This window comes from Aquarana catesbeiana, linkage group LG02 (genome assembly GCF_042186555.1).
Source record: "Aquarana catesbeiana isolate 2022-GZ linkage group LG02, ASM4218655v1, whole genome shotgun sequence".
Classification (NCBI taxonomy): Eukaryota; Metazoa; Chordata; class Amphibia; order Anura; family Ranidae; genus Aquarana; species Aquarana catesbeiana.
In genome coordinates, this window is record NC_133325.1 from 14,518,957 (window position 1) to 14,542,480 (window position 23,524).

The 23,524-nt window shown below is 46.5% G+C and overlaps 1 protein-coding gene across 1 annotated transcript; it reads right to left on the reverse strand.

The window, feature by feature from the left end:
• Positions 1–519: 519 nt before the first annotated feature.
• On the reverse strand, positions 520–23,053 carry LOC141126656 (uncharacterized). The gene is made up of 2 exons (XM_073612600.1): positions 22,915–23,053; positions 520–3,269 (listed from the first exon to the last, which is right to left on the reverse strand). Exon 2 carries the CDS (start codon positions 2,957–2,959, stop codon positions 833–835), a length of 2,127 nt encoding a protein of 708 aa, XP_073468701.1. The 5' UTR covers positions 2,960–3,269; positions 22,915–23,053; the 3' UTR covers positions 520–832.
• Positions 23,054–23,524: the final 471 nt, after the last annotated feature.

Sequence of the window (23,524 nt, forward strand, 5' to 3'; positions counted from 1 at the left end):
CCAGGCATAGACCTGCCTGGAGCTCTGTTGTCACAGAGGAGATGGGAACCTTTCTGCAATGGGAGGCATGGACCTTTAGCTGGCCATACCGTACCTGGTTCATCTTGTTCTGGCTATTTCCCCCATCCAAACCAATAAGGGGAATGAAGAAGTCCCCATGTTAGGACTTTTCCGGCACTCACTGCTGTCAGAATATACTGATCAGCGGCTGCAGCTGCCGATCGAGGAAAGGTTTTCCAACATGTTCCTTTGACAGAAGTCAAAGATCAACTTCTCTCAAGCAGGGATGACCACACACTAATTGAAATTCATCCAGTCTCTGCTGAACCAACCGATATTTAATGAGTGTATGACCAGCTTTATTTGGAGCCCTCAAGCTTTGCTGCAGTAGCTTGGCAAAATGGCACTCAACCACTACCCAGAGAGGAAGAATTCTTAATGTATTAGCTCGGGATCTGGAAATAAAGAAAGCACTTGGGAATTTAAATCATTTATTTTATGATGCAAGCAAATTACATGTTCAATCAAACCTTCATAAGCAAAAAAAAAAAAAAAAAAAGGATGAGAATCACTAACAAAAACACAGTTTACTCATTGGTGCTTGTCCAAAAACTATCTTAAAAGGTAAAGTTTTCCATGGCTCTCTAGGTGTGTGCCTGAGGGACATAAGCGCTAAACTCAATGCATCCATCAAGGACAACGATACTTTGAAAAACAAACTTCATGATCAGACATGAGGTTTGCTTTTCAAAGTATCATTGTACCTTTCCACTAGATTGTTGGATGACATGGGGTGTGAGACTGCTGGGACACCCCAAAATCTTTGTAGCTTCTACCCCTTTAATGTCCCCCCTTCTGCAGTGGAGGAAGAGGGTGAACCCTCTGGTCCTGAAGCCTTGTCCAATTCAGAACATGATTTTTTTCCAGTGTGAACCTTCAGGTGTCTGATAAGCTGTCCCTTCTGTATAAAACCTTTATTACATTCAGAACATTGATACGGCCTCTCTCCAGTGTGAGTCATCTCATGTTTGATAAGATTTGTCTTCTGTGTAAAAGTTTTGTCACATTCAGAACAATGAAAAGGCTTCTCTATATCTGATTTGTCTCTAGTGTGAATTTTCTCATGTCTGATAAGATTTGCCTTACTTATAAAAGGTTTACCACATTCAGAACACTGAAATGGTTTATCTCCCGTGTGAATCATCTGGTGATGGACAAGGTGTGACCTCACTGAAAATGCTTCATTACATTCAGAACACTGAAATGGTTTACCTCGTGTGTGAATTAACTGGTGTTGGACTAGGTATGACCTCATTGGAAATGCTTTGTTACATTCAGAACACTGAAATGGTTTATCTCCCGTGTGAATTATCCGGTGTTTGGAAAGGTATGACCTCGATAAAAATGCTTTGTCACATTCAGGACACTGATATGGCTTCAATCCAGCGTGACCCTTCATGTGATTGACAAGGCTGGGCTTCATTTTAAAAGTTTTATCACATTCAGAACACTGATATGGCTTCTCTCCAGTGTGGTCCCTCTCATGTACGATAAGCTCTGCCTTCTTCACAAAAGCTCTGTCACATTCAGAACACTTGTATGGCTTCTCTCCAGTGTGAATCCTCTCATGCATGATAAGGTTTCCCTTCAATGTAAAAGCTTTGTCACATTTCAAACAACGAAATGGCTTCACCCCAGTGTGGACCCTCTTGTGTCTGAGAAGTAAAGGTTTTAACCTAAAAGCTTTGTTACATTCAGAACATTGATATGGCTTCTCTCCAGTGTGGACCCTCTGGTGCAAGATGAGCTCTGCATTCCTTATAAAAGCTTTATCGCATTCTGAACATTGATAGGGCTTCTCTCCAGTGTGAACTCTTTGGTGTATGGTGAGGTGTGATTTCCATGGAAAAGATTTTTTACACTGAGAACACTGATACGGCTTCTCTCCAGTATGGACCCTCTGGTGTAAGTTAAACTGTGACTTTGTTGTAAAAGCTTTGTCACATTCTGAACAACAATAAGGCTTTTCTTGATGATAAGTCTCATGATGCTCGATAAGAGCTGACTTCCATTCAAAAGCTTCGCCACACTCAGAACACTGATGCATGTTCCCTTCAGTGTGAACCATCTGGTGTGTAATAAGACATGCCTTTTGTGTAAAAGATTTTTCACATTTTGAGCATGGATATGGCTTCTCTCCAACAGGAGCATTTTGGTGTCTGATAAGCTGTGACTTTGTTGCAAAAGGCGTGTCACATTCAGAACACTGAAATGGTTTTGTGTGAACCATCTGATGTTTGCGAAGCTCTGACTTCCTTAAAAAAGCTTTGTGACATTCTGAACACTGAAATTGTTTTGCTCCAGTGTGCATTATCATATGACTGGCAAGAATTGACTTTTGAGTGAAAGCTTTGCCACATTCAGGACACTGAAATGGCCTCTCCCCTGCATGAAGCATCTGGTGTTTCACAAGTTTTCTCTTTGTTGCGAAAGCTTTGCCACATTCGGAACACTGAAATGGCTTCTCTGCTATATGAACCCTCTGGTGTACGACAAGATCTGTCTTTCTGGCAAAAGCTTTGTCACATTCGGAACACTGAAATGGCTTCTCTCCTGTATGAACCCTCTCATGTCCAATAAGATTTCCCTTTGTTGTGAAAACTTTGCCACATTTGGAACACTGAAATGGTGGCTCTCCCGTATGAACCCTCTCATGTGCGAGAAGATATCCCTTTGATGTGAAAGCTTTGCTACATTTGGAACACTGAAATGGCTTCTCTCCTGTATGAACCCTATCATGTGCGAGAAGTTTTGACATTGCTGCAAAAGCTTTGCCACATTTAGTACAAAAATACCTCTTCACTTTAGTGTGAGCAATCTCATGTCCAAGGTTGGGTTGCATTGTAAAAGCTATGATGCTTTGAGAACCAAGATACGGCATTCCTTCTGTGTGTTCCATCTGGTATTTAGTTATGTCTGATTTTGCAGTAAAATCTTTGTCACAGCCCAGAGAAGGTATTGCTTCTCTCTTGAATTTGACTTAAATCCGTTGTCACCTCCAGAACCCGCAAATCTTCTGAGGCTGGATCAATGCCGAAGAATATCCAAAACAATCATCAAATTAAAAAAATTCATATGACTTGTGTCCAGAGTGAATACTCCAGTAAAGATTTTCAGTCTCTCAGAACACCCATATGGACTTGGCACCGGGCTGACTCAGTTGTGACTATGATGACCAACCTGACCAGAGATTTGGTTCACCAATCCACCTATATGGAGATAAAAAAAAAGGAAATTCTGTAAATTTGGCTACTGTAAAGTTTCTTTTCATTTAACCTTCATTATTACATTTTAAAGTAGTGTATGTACATGTTTACATTTTTGTATTTCATTTATAGGGAATGCTCTGTTATTCCCATTATTGCCTTTGGTTGGTATAATTTCATTTATTCAGAGCATTTTCAGCACAGAGAAACTGTACAATAAATCAGGAGCGGTGTGTTAAGCTTTGTGATGATTTGTTAATGCAACTCTAATAATGGTTTTAATGAAGTTTTCAGGGGTTTTTTTTAAAAATCAGAACAAAGTTTTATTTGAGCACATTCAAGAATACATGTTCCGTAAACGCTCACAAAAGAATGTAGAGTTGTAATGTACAAAAACAAATACTGTACAATAAAACCTTGGATTACGAGTTTTTTTTTTTTTTTTTTTGTAAAATCTTAACTTGATAACGAGCGATGTCTTGCAATACGAGTAGCAACTAAGTATAAAAGAGAAGAGAGCGCCTCTAAGTGTAGTAATATGGTTACTTTTTTTTATTCAAAACTTTTTTATTTGTTGATGCAGCAAGTAATCATACAAATACAAATCAAACTGTAATAAGCCTGAATATAGTCACAATCTGTCAGAAATAAACAGAGCATATCTTCAAACACAGCAAGATATGTTGTACTGCACCATTCCATAGCTGTTAAAGCAAACTTTTAGCACTTTGGTTAAACAACTTGCGCATCAAAACACTGTCTTAGCCAGGTATAGCAGTCTAGTAATTATAGTGTACATTCCCCTGTGGTACATCTCCTCATCAATTGCACCCAATAGACACACCCGAGGGGTGGAGGGCACCGGTACCTGTGCCAACCGGGATACGGTCTGTGTGACCTCAGTCCAATACCTATTGAGCTTTGGAAATCACCACAGCATGTGGATGAGGTCCCCCTGGTGTATTTTTACATTTTGGGCATAGGGGTGTATCCCTCAGGCCCTGTGCAAACAGTTTAGTTGGCATCCGTTCTATGCAGAATAAACAGCTGCGATAACCTATGGGAGGCCGAAATGGAGACAGTAGGGATGGATTCCAATGCCACCATGTCCCATTGATCACCATCAATCTCTCCAATGTCTGTGGCCCATTTAGCTCTACATTTCAAGGAAGCATGGTCCTGAATGGAGAGCAACAATGCTAAATAGATTGTGGAAATCTGTCCCTTTCCGACGGTCGCATGAAGACCCTTAGAAGCGGGGGGGGGGGTTCACCGACAGGAAGGTTACCTGACCCTGAGCCTGTAGGGCGTGTTGGAGTTCTAAATACTGAAAGAAACATCTAGTGGGGAGTGTAAATTCTAAGCAGAGTTGTGCAGAAGATTTCAATACGTTTCCTACATATACCTGTGAGAAAAACCAAATCCCCTTACGTTTCCATAGGGTGAATCCCTCTAGTTTGAGTTCTGGGTATCTTGGATTATCCCACAGAGGGGTGAATCCTAAGGGGCCCTCAACCTTCAGTGCCTCTCGGACTGCCCCCCCCACTTTTCTGAGGAGAGCCGCCGTCGGTGAGTTTGAGGGGCAAACCAGGGAGATCCATTTCCAGATGGGAGCTGGCTTTCAAGTCCGGGTTGGTTCGGACCACTAGACGGACTATGGGATCGTCTAAGACTTCATCACTCTCCCACCCCATGAGCTGCTGCATTTGAGAGGCCAAAAAAAATATAGTTTGGGATGCGATAAAGCTAGACCTCCTCTATCTTTGCTATATTATAGGGTAGTTAAACGAATTCTGGCTCCTTTCTGTTTCCAAATGAGGTCTTGCATCTGTGTATCTGTTCTCTTTAACCAAGATATACAGCAGTTGTGGGGCCCAGATCATTTCTATTAAGTTTACTCTCCCGACGACTGATGGGGGAGCTTGTACCAGCTAAGGGACTTTTCTCTCTGTTTATCCAATAAGTAATAATACTCTTGTTGTAAGAAAAATCTCCTCTTTTCGGCCGTTGACAACACTACTGAATTGTATAATGATTGGGCCTCAATCCATGCCTCTCTATTCTTTTGGGAAGGGTCTGTTTCCACTTTCTGCTCTCTAGTTTGTAAGCCAACCCTGATTCTGGATTCCCATTCTCCTGACCTCCTCTTCACACCAGTGATCCCTTGAATTAGACATCCCTTCAGGAACGTCTTGAGAGAGTCCCAGACAACAGCCGCCCTCGCAGAGCCCCTGTTGAAACTTAGGAACACCCCCAAGGCACTAGCAATCCCATCCGGTGTTGGCATCAGCATCAGCCAGAATGGATTAATCCTCCAGAGGAATCGGACTTCCTGAGCCATGACATCTATCCGTACCCAAAAGGGAGAATGGTCAGAAAGCAATTGGGGTTCAAAAGCTGCATCTATTACCCTCTCAATAGGGGAGACATTTCCCAAGCCCAGGTCTATGCGCGAAAGGCCACCATGCGAGGCTGAGTGACATGAATAGCATTTGACCGTTGGATGCCTTTCCCTCCACACATCTCTCAGATCCAGTTCAGCCAACAAGGATGCAAATATGGTTCTACCAGTGGAGTGACCATCCGGTCGGGGGTTTAAGGATAATCTGTCCAGTTGTGTGTCTAGGACATTATTAGAGTCCCCCGGTGCGAGGACTAGTACATTGGGGTATAGGGCCATGAACTGAGCAAATTTCATAACAGGGGAGTATGGGGGAGGGACATACATGGCTGCCACAATACACAGAAATTCATTAAGCTTACCTAATAAGAACACAAATCTGCCGTCCCCGTCAATCCTCTGTTGCAAACACTCAAAAGAGATCCTCCCAGAATCCAGCACACTAACCCCCCTGGAATAGGAGGAGTGTACTGAGTGGAACTGTGTAGGATATTTGCGCGATCGCAACAGGCGGATCGAATCAGGCCGTAGATGCGTCTCCTGGAGACAGATCAAGTGTGGCTGCAGCCTAGAGAAATATATTTAAACCTTGCACTCCGCTTGGTTTTGTCCCCTAGTCCCTTTATATTCCGTGAGATGAGCATTAGCCCTTTAGCACCTCGATTCGCCATTCCCAGTCAGTTTAAGATGTAAAGCTAAAGGCCGAGGGGCCCACCATCACACAGGGTATCACCAGTCTGCCATTAATGTTATACGCTAATACCCTTCATATATAGTATGCATCCCAGCCTGCCCATGTTACCTCAAATACCAAACCCAGCACTTTTACGCCATCTCGTAGAGGGTACAGGTAATAATATCATTAAACATTCACAAAAATGTCCCACCTGTAGGAAGAAGAGGTTTATACTTGGAGAGGGAAAAAGAAAATGTATATCCTTAAAGTAAACAAAGTGTCTGACCAACAGGGCCACACATAAGCAAAGTAGTCCCCAACCACTCGGGGGGTTCAGTCCTCTCAGGGGGCTCTTGCGTAGCCCGAGGGGCATGAAGTTTGTTCAAACTTTGCACCAGTAGAAGTGACATCAGTATCCCACTGATGCCAGGGTACAGGCGTGCAAAGGTGACGTGCAGAGGGGGAGAAACAAATAGTATGGAAAAACCATCTCAGCCATGATGAAAAGAGATCATATCTTAACAGAGCACCACTTGAACAAAGTGCAGCAAAAGAGGCATAATATTTCGCTGATGCAGGACGTTGTGCTAGGGCTCGCTCTTCTCTATCCAGCCAGTGCATAACAGCAGAAGGATTTTCAAAGAAATGCAAAGTGCCATTGGCAATCACTTTCAGTTTTGCAGGATACAACATAAAAATATTGAACATTAAGGGCCCTCAGCCTTTTCTTGACATCAATGAATTTGGATCCTTGTTGCTGTACCTCCGCAGAAAAATCTGGAAATAATGACACCTTGGCATTGTCCACCTTTAGGATTCCGGCCGTTCCAGCACTACTCAGGATGGCATCCCAGTCCTTGTAGTTCAGCAGATGAAATAGGGAGGGACGCGGTGGGGCTCCCTGTGGCGGTGGCCACGAGGGGACTCGATGGGCCCTTTCAACTGCAAACATAGGTGAAAATGCATTACTGCCAAATGTGTCCTTTAGCCAGGTTTCAATAAAAGCCACCGGGTTCTCGCCCTCTGCTCTTTCAGGGATACCCACTGCCCGTATGTTATTTCTGTGCAGGCGGTTCTCCATGTCCTCTAAGCGGGCTGCGTTAGCGGACGCCACTGAAGTTACATGTCTGACATCTCTCTGGAGGGGCTGTCATTCGTCCTCCAATGTACTCAGATGGCCCTCTAAGGCAGAAGTGCGTTCCCGCAGCTTCTGTATGTCATGCCGTATGAGAGAGATCTCTCATTTCATGCCTTTCACTTCCCCCATTAGTGCTGCTATGGAAAAGCTGCCTGATGTGACGGCAGCAAGAATATTTCTCAGCGTGGGCTCAGGGTCAGTGTCATTCTGCTGAGATGTGGCCGCCATATTAGATGCATGTGGGAGAGTACTCACAGCTGTGGAGGCCGTGATGCCTGCAAGCTGGGGAGGGATCCCATCCAACGATCTCATGGCCTCCTCCATCAGTGCTTCCTCAGGATCAGGCATCAGGAATGATGAGGAGTCTTTGTGGACCAGATTAATGCCTAAGAGGTGCTTGGCTGCCTCCTTTGCTGTGCGGGTCGGCAGGCCGCCATCATGGCCGGGGATGTCCGCCGCCGTTTGTGAGGCCGTTCTGCGTCTGGACATTGTGGGCCTGGAAATATCTACCTCCATGGATAGCAGGTAGGTACAGGAACACAATGAGCTAGGACCCGAATCTCGGTGAGGCAGGATTGAAGGTGTTGTGAGGAGGAGTCGACAGGATACTCGGCAGAGCTAGCTTCTGCACGTCCTACTCCATTCCCTGCTTGGCCACGCCCCAATATGGTTACATTTAATGAAGGTACAATATATAGCAACTCATATGGTTGATGATTAAAACAGGCACATCTAAGTAAGCAGGCATCCGGGGTAAAGGTGTCCACATAGACCATCCTCCACACGGCCGGCTCTCACTGCTATCAGTCTGCAATCGTCAACAGGAAGACTACCCTGCAGTAGGGCATTCTGAAAGCGAGGCTTGAAGCGCTCATGGAGAGCAGCGTCGAAGGGAAGACGTTTATGGTGGTGCAGAGGATGGTCTGTGGACAGCTTTACCCCAGAAGCCTGCATACTTAGATGTGCCTGTTTAACCACTTCAGCCCCGGAATGATTTGCCCCCTTAAGGACCAGGCCATTTTTTGTGATACGGCACTGTGTTGCTTTAAATGACAATTGCGCGGTCGTGCGATGCTGTACCCAAACAAAATTAACGTCCCTTTTTACCCACAAATAGAGCTTTCTTTTGGTGGTATTTGATCACTTCTGCGGTTTTTATTTTTTGCGCTATAAACAAAAAAATGACCAACTATTAAAAAATAAAGATTTTTTTTACTTTCTGCTATAATACATATCCAAAAAAAAAAAAATTTTAACCACTCTGATAGTAAAATACCCTCTACGCAGTTTAAGGTTAAACAAAGTTTAAAATTTTTTAGTGAATGGCCGCGTGTCTTTTTAAATTCCCTTATGCTTGCGTCACCAGTACAGTATTTATAAATCAATATCATATCCCCTCTCAAGCGTCTCCTCTCCAGAGAGAATAAGTTCAATGCTTGTAGTCTTTCCCCATAGCTGAGGTCCTCCAGACCCTTTATTACCTTTGTTGCCCTTATCTGGACTCTCTTCAGTTCTAGCACATCCTTCCTGAGGACTGGTGCCAAGAACTGGACGGCATACTCCAGGTGCGCCTAGATCTTGTAAAGTGGGAGAATTATTGTTTTATCTCTGGAGTTAATCCCCTTTTTAATGTATGCCAATATTGTGCTGGCTTTGCTTGCAGCAGCTTGGCATTGCATGCCATTGCTGAGCCTGTCATCTACTAGGACCCTCAGGTCTTTTTCCATCCTAATTTGTTTAGGTCTACTTGTAAGGTTTCCACATCCTACGTAGAAGTTTGTATCATCCGCAAATACTGAGATTGAGCTGTTTATCCCATCCTCCAGATTGCTTCTGAACAAATTAAACAGGGTTGGTCCCAGGACAGATGCCTGGGGGACCCCACTTTCTACACCAGCTCAGCTGCACAGAAGAGGCCATCAGCAAACTGTAGAAGCTTTGGGCCCTCATGTTCAGAAATGGGCCAGTGCCCAATTCTTTCTGCAGCTTATGCTCATGAGAGAGGGGGGAGGGGGAGAAAGAGAGAGAGAGGGGGGAGGGAGAGAGAGAGAGGGGGGAGAGAGAGAGAGGGGGGGAGAGAGAGGGGGAGGGGGAGAGAGAGAGAGATCATCCTGCATCCACACACAGGATCATCTCCCGATCGTGCTAGCCGAGGACACAACACATTGGGCGATCTGGGCTGCAGAGGAGGGGAGGGGTGGGGCTTGCCGTGCACGGCTTTCCCGGAGTTGGTGTTCCCGGTTCTGTGGCCGGAGATGGGCTCTCTCATTCTGTACTCAGGTTAGGGGGGTGTGCGCGGGGGAAGAGAGCACGTGTACAGACACCGCTGTATAATCAGAGCTCTGCAACAAGTAGAGGTGAAGTGACAGAGCCTCTCATGGGACCCCCTACTGGCCCCGGGCTGCCCTAATGGTCAGTCCACCCCTGCATAGAAGGTTAATAGATTGGTCAGGCAAGAATGATTCTTCATGAATCCATGCTGATTACTACTAATCATACCATTTTCATTACAAAAATCTTGTATATAGTCCCTTATTATCCCCTCCAATAGCTTGCATACTATTGATGTTAGGCTAACTAATCTGTAATTCCCAGAGATGTATCTTGGCCCTTTTTTAAATATTGGTGCTACATTGGCTTTTCTCCAATCAGCTGGTACCATTCCAGTCAGTAGACTGTCCACAAAAATTAGGAACAATGGTCTGGCTATCACTTGCCTGAGCTCCTAAAGGACCCTTGGGTGCAAGCCGTCTAGTCCCGGTGACTTATTTATGTTAAGTTTTTGAAGACTATTTCTAATTCTGTCCTCTGTTAGCCATGAGATTAAATTATGTATTTTAATGCACAAAAACACAATATACGCTCACTGGCCACTTTATTAGGTACGTCTGTTCAACTGCTTGGTAACACAAATTGCCAATCAGCCAATCACATGGTAGCAACTCAATGCATTTAGGCATCTAGACGTGATGAAGATGGCTTGCTGAAGTTCAAACCGAGCATCAGAATGAAGAAGAAAGGGGATTTAAGTGACTTTGAATGTGGCATGGTTGTTGGCGCCAGACGGGCTGGTCTGAATACTTCAATACCTGAAGATCTACTGGGATTTTCATTCACAACCATCTCTCAGGTTTACAGCGAATCCTCTTCCACTCGTCCATGAGGACATCACGGAGCTAGTGGATGTTAGAGACCTTGCGCTCCTCCACCTTCCGTTTGAGGATGCCCCACAGATGCTTAATAGGGTTTTGGTCTGGAGACATGCTTGGCTAGTGCATCACCTTTACCCTCAGCTTCTTTAGCAAGGCAGTGGTCGTCTTGGAGATGTTTTTGGGGTCATTATGCTGGAATACTGTCCTGCGGCCCAGTCTCCGAAGGGGTGACATACTGAAGCATGTACTGTGACATGCTTCAGTATGTCACAGTACATGTTGGCATTCATGGTTCCCTCAATGAACTGTAGCTCCCCATTGCTGGCAGCACTCATGCAGCCCCAGACCATGACACCCCCACCACCATGCTTGACTGTAAGCAAGACACACTTGTCTTTGTACTCCTCATCAGGTTGCTGCCACACATTCTTGACACCATCTGAACCATATAAGTTTATCTTGGTCTCATCAGACCCAAGTACATGGTTCCAATAATCCGTGTCCTTAGTCTGCTTGTCTTTTTGTGCATCATCTTTAGAAGAGGCTTCCTTCTGGGACGACAGCCATGCAGACCAATTTGATGCAGTGTGTGGCGTATGGTCTGAGCACTGACAGGCTGCAGCAATGCTGGCAGCACTCATGCGTCTATTTCCCAAAGACAACCTCTGGATATGATGCTGAGCACGTGCACTCAACTTCTTTGGTGGACCATGGCGAGGCCTGTTCTGAGTGGAACCTGTCCTGTTATACCGCTGTATGGTCTTGGCCAGGGGTCTCCAAACTTTTCAACACGAGGGTCACATTGTAGATTTTACAAGTATTCGGGGGCCGAAAACTTCTGTGCGTTTGTGTCCCCAGAGTCTCCCCAATATCAATGTCCCCCATATCTGTTCCCCATCAGAGTCTCCCATTAACAGTGTCCCCCAGCAGAGTTATCCCTATTATCAGTGTCCCCAGCAGAGTTGTCTGCATTATCAGTGCCCCCAGAAGAGTTCCCCATTATCAGTCTCCCCATTGAGTTTCCCTATTATCAATGTCCCCAGCATAGTTGTCCCCATTATCAGTGTCCCCAGCATAGTTGTCCCCATTATCAGTGTCCCCAGCATAGTTGTCCCCATTATCAATGTCCCCAGCAGAGTTTTCTGCATTATCAGTGCCCCCAGCAGAGTTGCCCTATTATCAGTGTCCCCAGCATAGTTGTCCCCATTATCAGTGTCCCCAGCAGAGTTTTCCCCATCATCAGTGTCCCCAGCAGAGTTTTCCCCATTATCAGTGTCCCCAGCATAGTTTTCCCCATTATCAGTGTCCCCAGTAGAGTTTTCCCCATCAGTGTCCCCAGCAGAGTTGTCCCCATTATCAGTGTCACCAGCATAGATATCCCCATTATCATTGTCCCCAGTATAGATGTACCCAGCATAGATGTACCCAGCATAGATTTCCCCATTATAAGTGTCCTCAGCATAGATGTCCCCATTATCAGTGCCTCCAGCTTTGATGCCCCCATTATCAGTGTCCCCAGCATAGATGTGCCCATTATCAGTGTCCCCATTATCAGTGTCCCCAGCATAGATGTACCCATTATAAGTGTCCTCAGCATAGATGTCCCCATTATTAGTGTCCCCATTATCAGTGTTGACAGCATAGATATCCCCATTATCAGTGTCCCCAGCATAGATGTCCCCAATATAAGTGTCCCCAGCATAGATGTGGCCATTAGTGTCCCCAGCATAGATGTCCCCAGCATAGATGTCAACATTATCAGTGTCCCCATTATCAATGTCCCCACCATAGATTTCCCCATTATCAGTGTCCCCAATATAAGTGTCCTCAGCATATAAATGTCACCATTAACAGTGTCCCCAGCATAGATGTCCCCATTATCAGTGTCCCCAGCATAGATGTCGCCATTAACAGTGTCCCCAGCATAAATGTCCCCATTATCGGTGTCCCCAGCATAGATTTCCCCACTATCAGTGTCCCCAGCATAGATTTCCCCATTATCAATGTCCCCAGCAGATGTGTGTGTGCAGATTTAGTAGACGTTTGCCTGTACAAGCTGACTTCTTACCTGTAGGAGCCGACTTCAGCTCTCCTGCACCTCTCGACTCCTGCCCACTGCTACACACTCAGGCTGTATAATGGAAGGATTCCTAATGCAAACAACGGGCGGGAAGCCGGGAGGTGCTGCACTGATGATGTCACCTCCTAGCAGCCAATCTAAGCTCAGCACAGCAGCCAATCCTCTGGCAGCATGGGAGGGTGTGCGGGGAGTGGCTTTTTGTCCTGGACCTGCCAGACATATACTGTCGATAACAGCAGCTGCTTTTAAAAGCCAGCAGATGGGCAGTGCTGTGTTGGCAGAGTCTGGGCAAGCTGAGGGCTGGACAAAACACACCCGCAGGCTGGGGTTTGGAGACCCCTGGTCTTGGCCACCGTGCTGCAGCTTAGTTTCAGGGTCTTGTACATTTGTCTCCGAGCTTTGCAGTCCTACCCTTGCCTCCCTCACCTCCCATGCCACCTGGTACTGAGTCGGTCAGTGAAGGTGAACCCATGCACTTGGGTTTGACGAGAGAGGAGAGAGACTTTATTGTGGCCAGGCAGGTCACTTTTTGAAGTCTTGTCCTACCCATCCAGGGAACGCCCGTACCTTGAGGTCCTGTCATGGACAGACCTTAGGTGGTGTTGTTTCATCTCCAGTTATCCAGAAGGATAAGCCCCTGGTTTCAGTTACCCTTTCTTGGGCTGAGTTGTCCGTCGAGATACAGGCTCTAATCGACTCTGGGGCTGCATGCCTATTCATTAATGCTGCCTTTGTATCAAAGCAGTCGATTCCACTGCAGCTGCGTGACACTCCACTTGCCATTGAGGCTCTTGACGGGAGACCTCTACAGCCTGCCCATGTGACTCATGAGACTGTTCCTTTGTCCATGGCCGTAGCGGCTCTTCACCATGAGATAATCCAATTCTAAGTTATTTCCTCACCTAAGTTTCCGCTGGTTATTGGTTATCCTTGGTTACAGAGGCACAACCCCTCTTGATTGGATCTGTGCTGAGGTTCTCTCCTGGTCACCACAATGCAGCAAGACATGCTTCCAGAAGGTAGTAAAGGTCCTGTGCACCTCTTTACTCTCCTCCCTGCCGGAGTAGTACTGCGATTTTAGCGATGTCTTTGACAAAGGTCAAGCTGGTAGTTTGCCTCCACACCGGTCGTATGATTGTGCAATTGACCTTCGACCTGATGCCATACCCCCTCGTGGTCGGGTTACCCTTTGTCGGGCTTGGAGGATAAGGCCATGGAGGAGTATGTTGCAGACGCACTTTCTCAAGGTTTTATCTGCAAATCCTCGTCTCCTGCTGGTGCTGGTTTCTTCTTTGTGAAGAAGAAGAGTGGTGAACCGAGACCTTGTATTGATTATAGGGGTCTCAATCGTTTCACGATTAAGAATGTCTATTCGATTCCGCTGATTACGGAGTTATTTGACCGCCTCAAGGGAGCAACGATTTTCACGAAGCATGATTTGAGAGGGGCATACAATCTTGTGAGGATTAAGGAGGGCGACAAGTGGAAAACTGTGTTTACCAGAACAGGCCATTATGAGTACCTCGTAATGCCTTTTGGCCTTTGTAACGCCCCGGCAGTTTTCCAGGAATTTATTAACGATGTCCTCCGAGATTTGTTGCAGTTATGTGTGGTGGTTTAGCTCAATGATATCCTCATATTCTCCAAGTCCCTGGAGATCCACCACACAGATGTCTGTCGTGTGATTCAACTTCCCCCTGAAAAAGGTCTCTAGTGGGCATCCGGAGGCTGCCCCTAGGGGGGGGCAATGTCGAGGGATCCCTGTGAGACGTCTGGCACATAGGTATTTCCCAAAGAACGGCTAACAGGCGCGCCCATGCGTGAATGCGCAAAGACACAATTCCTCTTGGCGCCAGACGGGCTATTTAAAAGGGAGCTCATTCTCTTATCCTTTGCTGACTGATCTTCAGCTATGTCCTGAATCCTAAATGATCCTGCATGTTCTCCCTGTTGCTGACCTGGCATGTTCCTTGACCTTAGCTGTGGATCCTGCTTCTGTCCTGCTGTTTACTTTTGACCAGACACATTCCCGATTCTGGCTCTACTAATGACTTTGTACCCCGCTGCCTGCCTGTTGACAACCATGGCTATTCCTGGGATTCTGCTTCCGCCTTTGATCCTGGCTTCTGTTAACCTTGGAGTGCTTGCCTGGCTGTCTGCTGCACCAGCTCTGCTCACCGCTGTATGCTCCAGCCTTCAGAATCCTGACAAGCTGCTAGCCCAGAACCATCAACATGAGCAGAGTGCCCCTTTAACCTGAAGCAGGCCTTCAAACATTACCGCTGTTCCTGTTTCTCTGGTTCCACGGTCTCCTTGGAGTCGCACTCTCTGCTACAGTTCTGCAATTAACATCAGGTACTCATGTCCCTCGGCTTCCTCTGTCTCATCTTCAGTGGGGCCAGGGCGGGAGATATAAGAGAGGCCGACCTCTCCTATCAGGTACGTGGGCAGGTGTCTCCTTGCTCTGAGTTGCCCCATGGTAGGAACTGTATCCTGGCAGCGTCTTTTTTTTTTGGGGGGTGGCAAACAACCACCCCCACTGAGCAGTAGGCAGCACCTTGCCCCTCCCCCCTGTTGTCTGTTGGTCGGTCCAGCACTTATGCCATCTAGGAGGGTGGCGGACAGTGGGCAGCGGCTCTATGTCCTCTCCTCCATCAGTGGCTTCCAGCATACAGCTCCTCCCCTTCTCCTAGGCATCCAATAGGATCCCTGTCCTTTCAGCCAATCGGGTGACGGATCGCAAAACCCGTTTCCTGATTGGCCGGGAGGAGGATCAGTGTTATAATAGCGAATATTCATTCGCTGTTGTAACACACCTGGGTGGGGCTCCGTTCATATTCTCTGCACCCCGAGCCCACCCTATTTTGAAGCCTATTAGAGCCTCTGTATAGTGGTGGGGTTGAAAGAGGGAAGTAATGATTGCACCTGTGGGCATGAAGTGTAAAGCGTGGAAGGTATCGGAACAGTAGAGATCTCCTCACGAATCGTATCAATCTTCTGTTTGAAGTGATTGGCATAGCGGTTACACACTAAAGGTTTTAATAAGGAAACATGGAATACATTGAAAATACACATGTTGGAAGGAAGATCTAATGCATAAGCCACTGAGTTAACCTTATGGAGTATGCAGAAAGGCCCACTATACCAAGGCACCAGTTTTAGTGAGGGAACATGGAGTCGGAGGTTACAGGAAGACAGCCAGACTTTCTCTCCAACTTGGTAGGAGGGCGCAGGTAGGCAACGGCAGTCAGCATGGAGTCTGTACCTCTCCCTGGAGCATTGCAAGGATTCTTGGACCTGCACCCAAGTGGAACGGAGTTTCCGAAGATGTTCCTCCAACGCAGGAATTCCTTGTGGAACAAATGTTTCAGGTAACATGGATGGCTGGAACCCATAGTTCGCAATAAATTGAGAAAATCGGGAGGCGGCATTGATGGTGCTATTGTAAGCAAACTCCGCCGAAGGTAACAGGTCCGAACAGTTGTTATGGTGATCTGCAATATAGCATAAAAGAAACTACTCCAAGGTTTGGTTAGCCCATTCTACGGCCCCATTGGACTGCAAGTGATATGCCGAGGAGAAGGAAAGCTGAACTACCAACTGTGCACAAAAGGCTTGCCAAAACCTAGACACAAACTGGCTACCCCTGTCTGAGATGACAACTTCAGGTAACCCGAGTTAAAATTGATGCAAGTTCTTTAGATGTAGGCAACTTCTTTAGCAGAATGCAATGTGACATTTTCGAAAACCGGTCAACCACCATGAGAATAACTGTATTCCCCTGGGAGTTAGGTAAATCCACAAAAAAAAAAAAAATCAATAGACAAGTGGGCCCAAGGCTTCTCTCCACTGGGCATGGGTTGTAGGGGGTCCGCTGGAAGGTGTCGGGATGTTTTCTTCTGGGCACACATGGGACAAGTGGTTACAAAGCCAGTTACATCAGAGCCGAGTTGATTTTTCTCTGGGTGCCCAGCTGCTTTAGGAGAATGGTAAGTCTGGAGCAAAGCAGTGCGGAGATTCTCAGACAAAGCAGCAGTCATGAGGTTTTCTAGGAGGAGAATGAATCGGAGAGGCCAGAATTCTCTCACTCAAAGCTGAAGTGAGACTAGTGTGAATAGTGGCCAAAATGTGGTCTGGAGGTTTCACAGGAGTAGGAACAGACACCATTTTGGAAGAGGAGGAAAACCGCCACGATAATGCATCTGCCATTATATTCTTTGTACCACGTAAGAATGAGACTATCGGGTTGATTTACTAAAGGTAAATAGTCTGTACACTGCAAGTGTACCCACAATTGCAGTTGTTTTAGATCTGGGGGGAACATGCAAGGAAAATAAAAACTGTATTTTTGCTTGCACATGATTAGATAAAAATCAGCAGAGCTTCCTCACAAATCTAGAGCAACTGTACTTGCAGTGCACTTGAAGGTTCACAGGATATTTGCCTTTAGTAAATCAACTTTCCTGTAATTGAAACAGAAAAAGAGCCTACCAAGCCCTTTTAGGAGATAAGCGTTTAGCCTCAGACAAAAATGAGAGACTCATTCAAAATGAGGACCAGCAAAGAAGTAACCTTGAGGAGATGCCTCCATTCTTTAAGAGCTAAAATGATGGCTAATAAGTCTCTGTCCCCAATTTCATAATTGCATTCTGCTGGAGACAATTTTTTAGAGAAGTAGCTACCTCTCAAAAGGTAGGACGTTGAGACAGGAGAGCGTCTACTCCACTCTCAGAAGCATCAACTTGAAGGGTAACGTTGGATCAGGATGTGCCAGCACTGGAGCTGCAGCAAAAGCAGCCTTGAGGGATTTAAAGGCGTTAATGGAATCCAGAGACCAGTCCTGTGGGTTGCCCTCTTTTTTTGCTCATATCAGTCAGGGGTTTGACCAGAGAAGAGTTATTCCAAATACATTTCCAATAACAATTGGCAAAGCCAAGAAAAATGTTGTAGAGGATGTAGACCTATGGGTCAAGGCCACTGTAACACTGCAGATAGTTTCTCTGGGTCCATCAAAAACCCGGCAACAGATATGACGTACCCCAAAAATATAACCTGTTCACAATGAAACTCGCACTTTTTAACTTGCAATACATGTTGTTCTCTCTCAACCTCTGTAGCACACGGGAGACACCTGTGTGGTGGTTCTCTAGAGATTTAGAACGTATGAGAATATCACCACACATTGCTAAAGCAAATCTCGGAGGAGATATTGATTGTTAATTCCTGAAAAACTGCAGGAGCATTCTAGAAACCAAAGGGCATTACCAGGTATTTGTAATGTCCACTCCTAGTATTAAATGCAGTTTTCCATTTGTGGCCCTCTTTAATCCTCACAAGATCGTATGCCCCTCTCAAAGTAAACTTGGTGAAAACCGTTGCTCCCTTGAGGCGGTCAAAAAATTACATTATGAATGGAATTGGATAAGCATTTTTAATAGTAATGCGATTGAGACCCCTATAAATCGATTCAAGGTCTTAGTTCACCACTGTTTTCACAAAGAAAAAGTCAGCACTGACAGGAAAAGAGGATTTATGGATGAACATCCGGTAGTGTATCCACAACATACTCCTCCATAGCCTTATTCTCCAAGACAGACAGAGGGTAAACCTGGCCACGAGGAAGAATAGCACCAGGTTAAAGGTCAATTGTGCAGTCATAAGACTGGTGGGGCGGCAAAATACCAGCCTGACCTTTGTCAAAGACTTCACAGAATTCATGGTACTCCTCTGGCAATGAAGAGACTGAAGATGACCTTAATCATTTTCTAAAAACCTGCATTAGTGCATTATTATTATTTAAGGTACTTATATAGCGCCGTCAATTTACACACCGCTTTACATATACATTGTACATTCACATCGGTCCCTACCCTCAAGGAGCTTACAATCTAAGGTCCCTAAGTCACATTCATATACTAGGGCCAATTTAGACAAAAGCCAATTAACCTACCAGCATGTCTTTGGAGTGTGGGAGGAAACAGGAGTACCCGGAGGAAACCCACGCAGGCACAGGAAGAACATGCAAACTCCAGGCAGGTAGGGTCGTGGTTGGGATTCGAACCAGCGACCCTTTTTACTGCTAGGTGAGAGTGCTGCCCACTACACCACTGTGCCGCCCTTTTGTGGCAAACATGACAGAACCTCAGCTCTACGCCAATCAAATGAAGGATTGTGCCTCTGTAACCATGGATAAGCGATGACAACTGAGTAATGAGGTGAGGAAATGACTTGGAATTTGATTATCTCATGGTGTAGAGGTTTCCCATCAATAGCCTCAATGGCAAGTGGGGAGGCATGAGGCTGCAGCGGTATTGAGTGTTTTGCCATGAAGGCACTATCTGTGAACAAGCCTGCAGCCCCAGAATCGATTAGTGCCTGGGCATCGATGGAAAAATCAGACCAGGATAGGATGACCAGAACTAGAGGCTTATCTTTTTGGATAGCTGGGGATACAAAGACGCCACCTAAGGTCTGTTCCCTACAGGACCTCAGGTGCAGGCATTTCCAGAACAGGTTGGACAAGAAGTGACCTGGTTGGCCACAGTTAAAGGCACAATCTCTCCCTTCTCCTAAAGGCCCTGTCTTTGACAGAAACGCGTGAAGCCCAGCTATATGGGCTTTACTTCACTAGAGGACTCTGACCTAGGAGGCATGGAAAGTGAGGGAGGCATGGGTGAGAATGGGAAGCTCAGAGTCAAACATACAGGGAGCCTCTGCAAGCGCTCCTTAAAAGCAAGGTCTCTCTTGGAACATGGTATCAACGAGAATGGCAAAGGAGATCAACTCCTCAAAACTTCCAGGTATATCTTGAGTTAAAAACTAATCTTTAATGTTATTAGAGAAGCCATGGGGAAAAGCAGTCTCGTTCCAACCAACCTCTGCTGCCAGATTATGGAATTCAATAGCATACTCGGCAACAGTTCTCGTACTCTGTTTAATGGACATGAGGCTTTTTGGCAGCAGAGGTGGAGCAAGCAGGAATAGCAAATACCCTTTTAAAGGAAGCCACAAACTCAGGGTAATTATGGACAATGGGTTTTCATGTCTCCCATAGTGAGGTTGCCCAAGCCAAGGCTTTGTTAGAAAGCAAGGAAATAAAAAAGCCTACTTTGAGTCTCTCAGTAGAGAAAGCCTTGGGCAACATCTCAAAATATTTTCCAACCTGGTTGAGAAACCCTCTGCATTGAGCTGGATCACCCCCGAAACACTGGGGAAGCGGAGCAGAACCAGTCATACCTCCTACAGTGGTAGTGGTGACTATCTGGACAAAGACAGGAGCAGCAGCAGGGATAGCTTGCAACACTGGCTGTACCGGGGCAGCTGGAGTAAGAGGATCCAGATAAGTGGTTTGAATGAGGAGTGTTTGTAACGCTATGGCAAACTGATCCATACAGTGGTCCTGCACGTCCAATCTGGAAAAAACATATCACAAATAGGTGGATTGCCTACATCTTTTGCATTCATGGCCCTTGCGTAACGTCAGGAACCATAAAGTAGACGGAGACAGAAAATGCAGTTAAAAGTCACACCTTTAAAGAAATAGCAAAAATAGCAGTTCAGGAATGTAGTCAAAAACAGAAGCGAGGGTGGGTAATCAGACCAGCCAGGATCAGGAAACAAGAAGTCAGTGTAGTCAGGAGCAAAAATTAGGTACAAGAATCGGAAGAGAAGCCAGCCAGGCCAAGTCATACACAGGAGCACAGTAAGGACTGCACTTAGAGATCATAGACCACGCAAGGGAAAGGAAAAAAACAGCTAAGCTGCTTCAATAGCAAAAAGGGGCTGGCTGTGGGCTGGACGTAAGAGGCAGGTTAATGGTAACCAGGTGATTCACTGTGGTAACATCAAGTGGCTGGTAATTAACCAACAGCTGAGCAGCTTCTGAGCACTGGAAGAAAAGAGCTGCTCGCTAAGTAGCAGGAGCCCAACCCTGACAAAAATACTGCAACCAAAACAGAGAAAGAGAAGATATGGCCATGAGCAACCCAATTATAGTACAATGGTTACCACCCGATAGCAATCTGTACCTCCATTACCGAAAAATTAAAGGGATCCTGATAAAAAGAAAAGGGTACAAACAAATGGCAACCACCCCAAACTATAAGTGGCCTTTTCAGCAGGGAGCACATGGGAGGGCAACGCATATCAAAAGCAAACAAATTCCCAGCTCACTTAGCAGCCAGACTGCAACAAAACCAAATTGTCCTCTCTAACATTTCACGTTAATAACAAGGGGTTTAGTTTGCACACAATTGCAAATATATGTGCAAACCGCAGCGGCCACATCCCCGCACCCCAGTGTACTGCGGTTACTCTGATCTGTGGGGGGGGGGGGGGGGGGAGGTAGGTCATCTGTGTGGGGGATGAGGAGGAGGGGAGGTAGGTGATCTGTGTGGGGGGAGGAGGAGGGGAGGTAGGTGATCTGTGTGGGGGGAGGAGGAGGGGAGGTAGGTGATCTGTGTGGGGGGAGGAGGAGGGGAGGTAGGTGATCTGTGTGGGGGAGGAGGAGGGGAGGTAGGTGGTCTGCGTGGGGGAGGAGGAGGGGAGGTAGGTGATCTGTATGGGGGAGGAGGAGGGGAGGTAGGTGATCTGTATGGGGGAGGAGGAGGGGATGTAGGTGATCTGTGTGGGGGAGGGGAGGTAGGTCATCTGTGTGGGGGAGGGGAGGTAGGTCATCTGTGTGGGGGAGGGGAGGTAGGTCATCTGTGTGGGGGAGGAGGAGGAGGGGAGGTAGGTGATCTGTGTGGGGGGAGGAGGAGGGGAGGTAGGTGATCTGTGTAGGGGGAGGAGGAGGGGAGGTAGGTGATCTGTGTAGGGGGAGGAGGAGGGGAGGTAGGTGATCTGTGTGGGGGGAGGTAAGTGATCTGTGTGATGGGGGGGAGGGGTGGTAGGTGATCTGTATTTTGTCATTCTTCTCTCTTGGGACGTTCTATGAACAAAATTCATCATGACCCGATTTTTGTTTAGTAAATTGGTGCGTACTTTAGGGTTGCCACCTCATCCCTTTAAACCCGAACACATATGAATGACACGGGTTCTGTGGCTGATTAACCACTTGAGGTCCGGGCCATAGCCGAATGACGGCTACAGGGCGGACCTCAATCTCCGGGAGGACATCATATGACATCCTCCCCTATGCACGCGCACCGCGCGCACCCTGCAGGGCGCGCGGTGTGCGCGCTGTGATCACCGAGTCACGGAGACTCGGATGATCACAGATCCGAGTAAAAGGCCGATCCCGGCCCCTTACCATGTGATCAGCTGTCAGCCAATGACAGCTGGTCACATGATGTAAACAAAAGCTCGGTGATCGGTTTCGTTTTCTCCTCACGCTGACAGCGTGAGGAGGAAAAAAAAGCCGAACACCGGCTCATGTCAAAGGGACATCGGTCCCGAAGAGGAAGGAGGCACAGATGCCTCATCTGTGCCTCCAAGTGCCATCTGCCAGTGCCCACAGTGCCCACAAGTGCCACCTATTAAAGCCCACAAGTGCCACCTATCAATGCCCACAAGTGCCACCTATCAATGCCCACAAGTGCCACCTATTAAAGCCCACAAGTGCCACCTATCAATGCCCACAAGTGCCACCTATTAGTGCCACCTAGCAGTGCTGCCATCAGTCAGTGCCCAATCAGTGCCCAACACTGCCACCCATCAGTGCCAATAACCGCCACCCATCAGTGCCCATCACTGCCACCTATCGGTGCCCATCAGTGCCGCCTCATCAGCGTACATCAACGAAGGAGAAAAATTAACTGTTTGCAAAAATTGATAACAAAATATAAAAAAAATATAATTTTTTTTTAAAAATTCTGTCTTTTTAAATTTTTTTAACAAAAAATAAAAACCGCAGAGGTGATCAAATACCATCAAAAGAAAGCTCTATTTGTGGGAAAAAAATGATAAAAATTTCATTTGGGTACCGTGTTGTATGACCGCGCAATTGTCATTCAAAGTGCGACAGCGCTGAAAGCTGAAAATTGGTCTGGACAGGAGGGGGCTTTAAGTGCCCAGTAAGCAAGTGGTTAAGGTGGTAAGTAAACTCAGTTGTTGCCTTATCTGCATTTAAATAGCCTCAGAACCCGTGTAATTAATATGTGTTCAGGTTTAGAGAGATGAGGTGGCAACTCTAGCGTACTTACTGTACCGCCCCTCCCCTCATAGTGACCTCACATTGCCCCTCCATAGCCCCCATTCTTACCCCGATCTCTCCAGAAGTCTTTTCTTCGGTCTCCTGTCTGTCTCTGGCTGCAGTAAAGTGTGGACGGAAGAAGAGGGGGTGGGGATGTTTTTCTGCATTTTATTTTAGCTCAGAGAGGGGGAGGGGCTGACTTCCATTTTCTTGTAGCCCAGAGAGGAGGGGGAAGGGCTGTCCTCCATTTTCTTGTAGCCCAGAGAGGAGGGGGAGGGGCTGTCCTCCATTTTCTTGTAGCCCAGAGAGGAGGGGGAGGGGCTGTCCTCCATTTTCTTGTAGCCCAGAGAGGAGGGGGAGGGGCTGTCCTCCATTTTCTTGTAGCTCAGGGATCTGATTTTGCTGTAATGACATGATGGGGTTGATTTACTAAAGGCAAGCAGGATGTGCACTCTGCAAGTTTCTCCAGAGCTTAGTAAATAAGCAGAAGCTCTGCAGACTACCATCATCCAATCATGTGCAAGCAAAAATCCTGTTTTTTTTTTTTAATTTTCCTTGCACGTGATGGAGTATTCTTTGCAAAGTGAAGCTTTACCTCATTTACTAAGCTCTGGGGCAACTGAACTTTGCAAAGTGTACAGTCTATTCGCCTTTAGTAAATCAACCATGCTTTCCTTTC

Excerpts from the sequence above, each read along its gene's own strand:
- LOC141126656 (XM_073612600.1), bottom strand. The coding sequence starts at position 2,959 with ATGGAACACACAGAAGGAATGCCGTATCTTGGTTCTCAAAGCATCATA.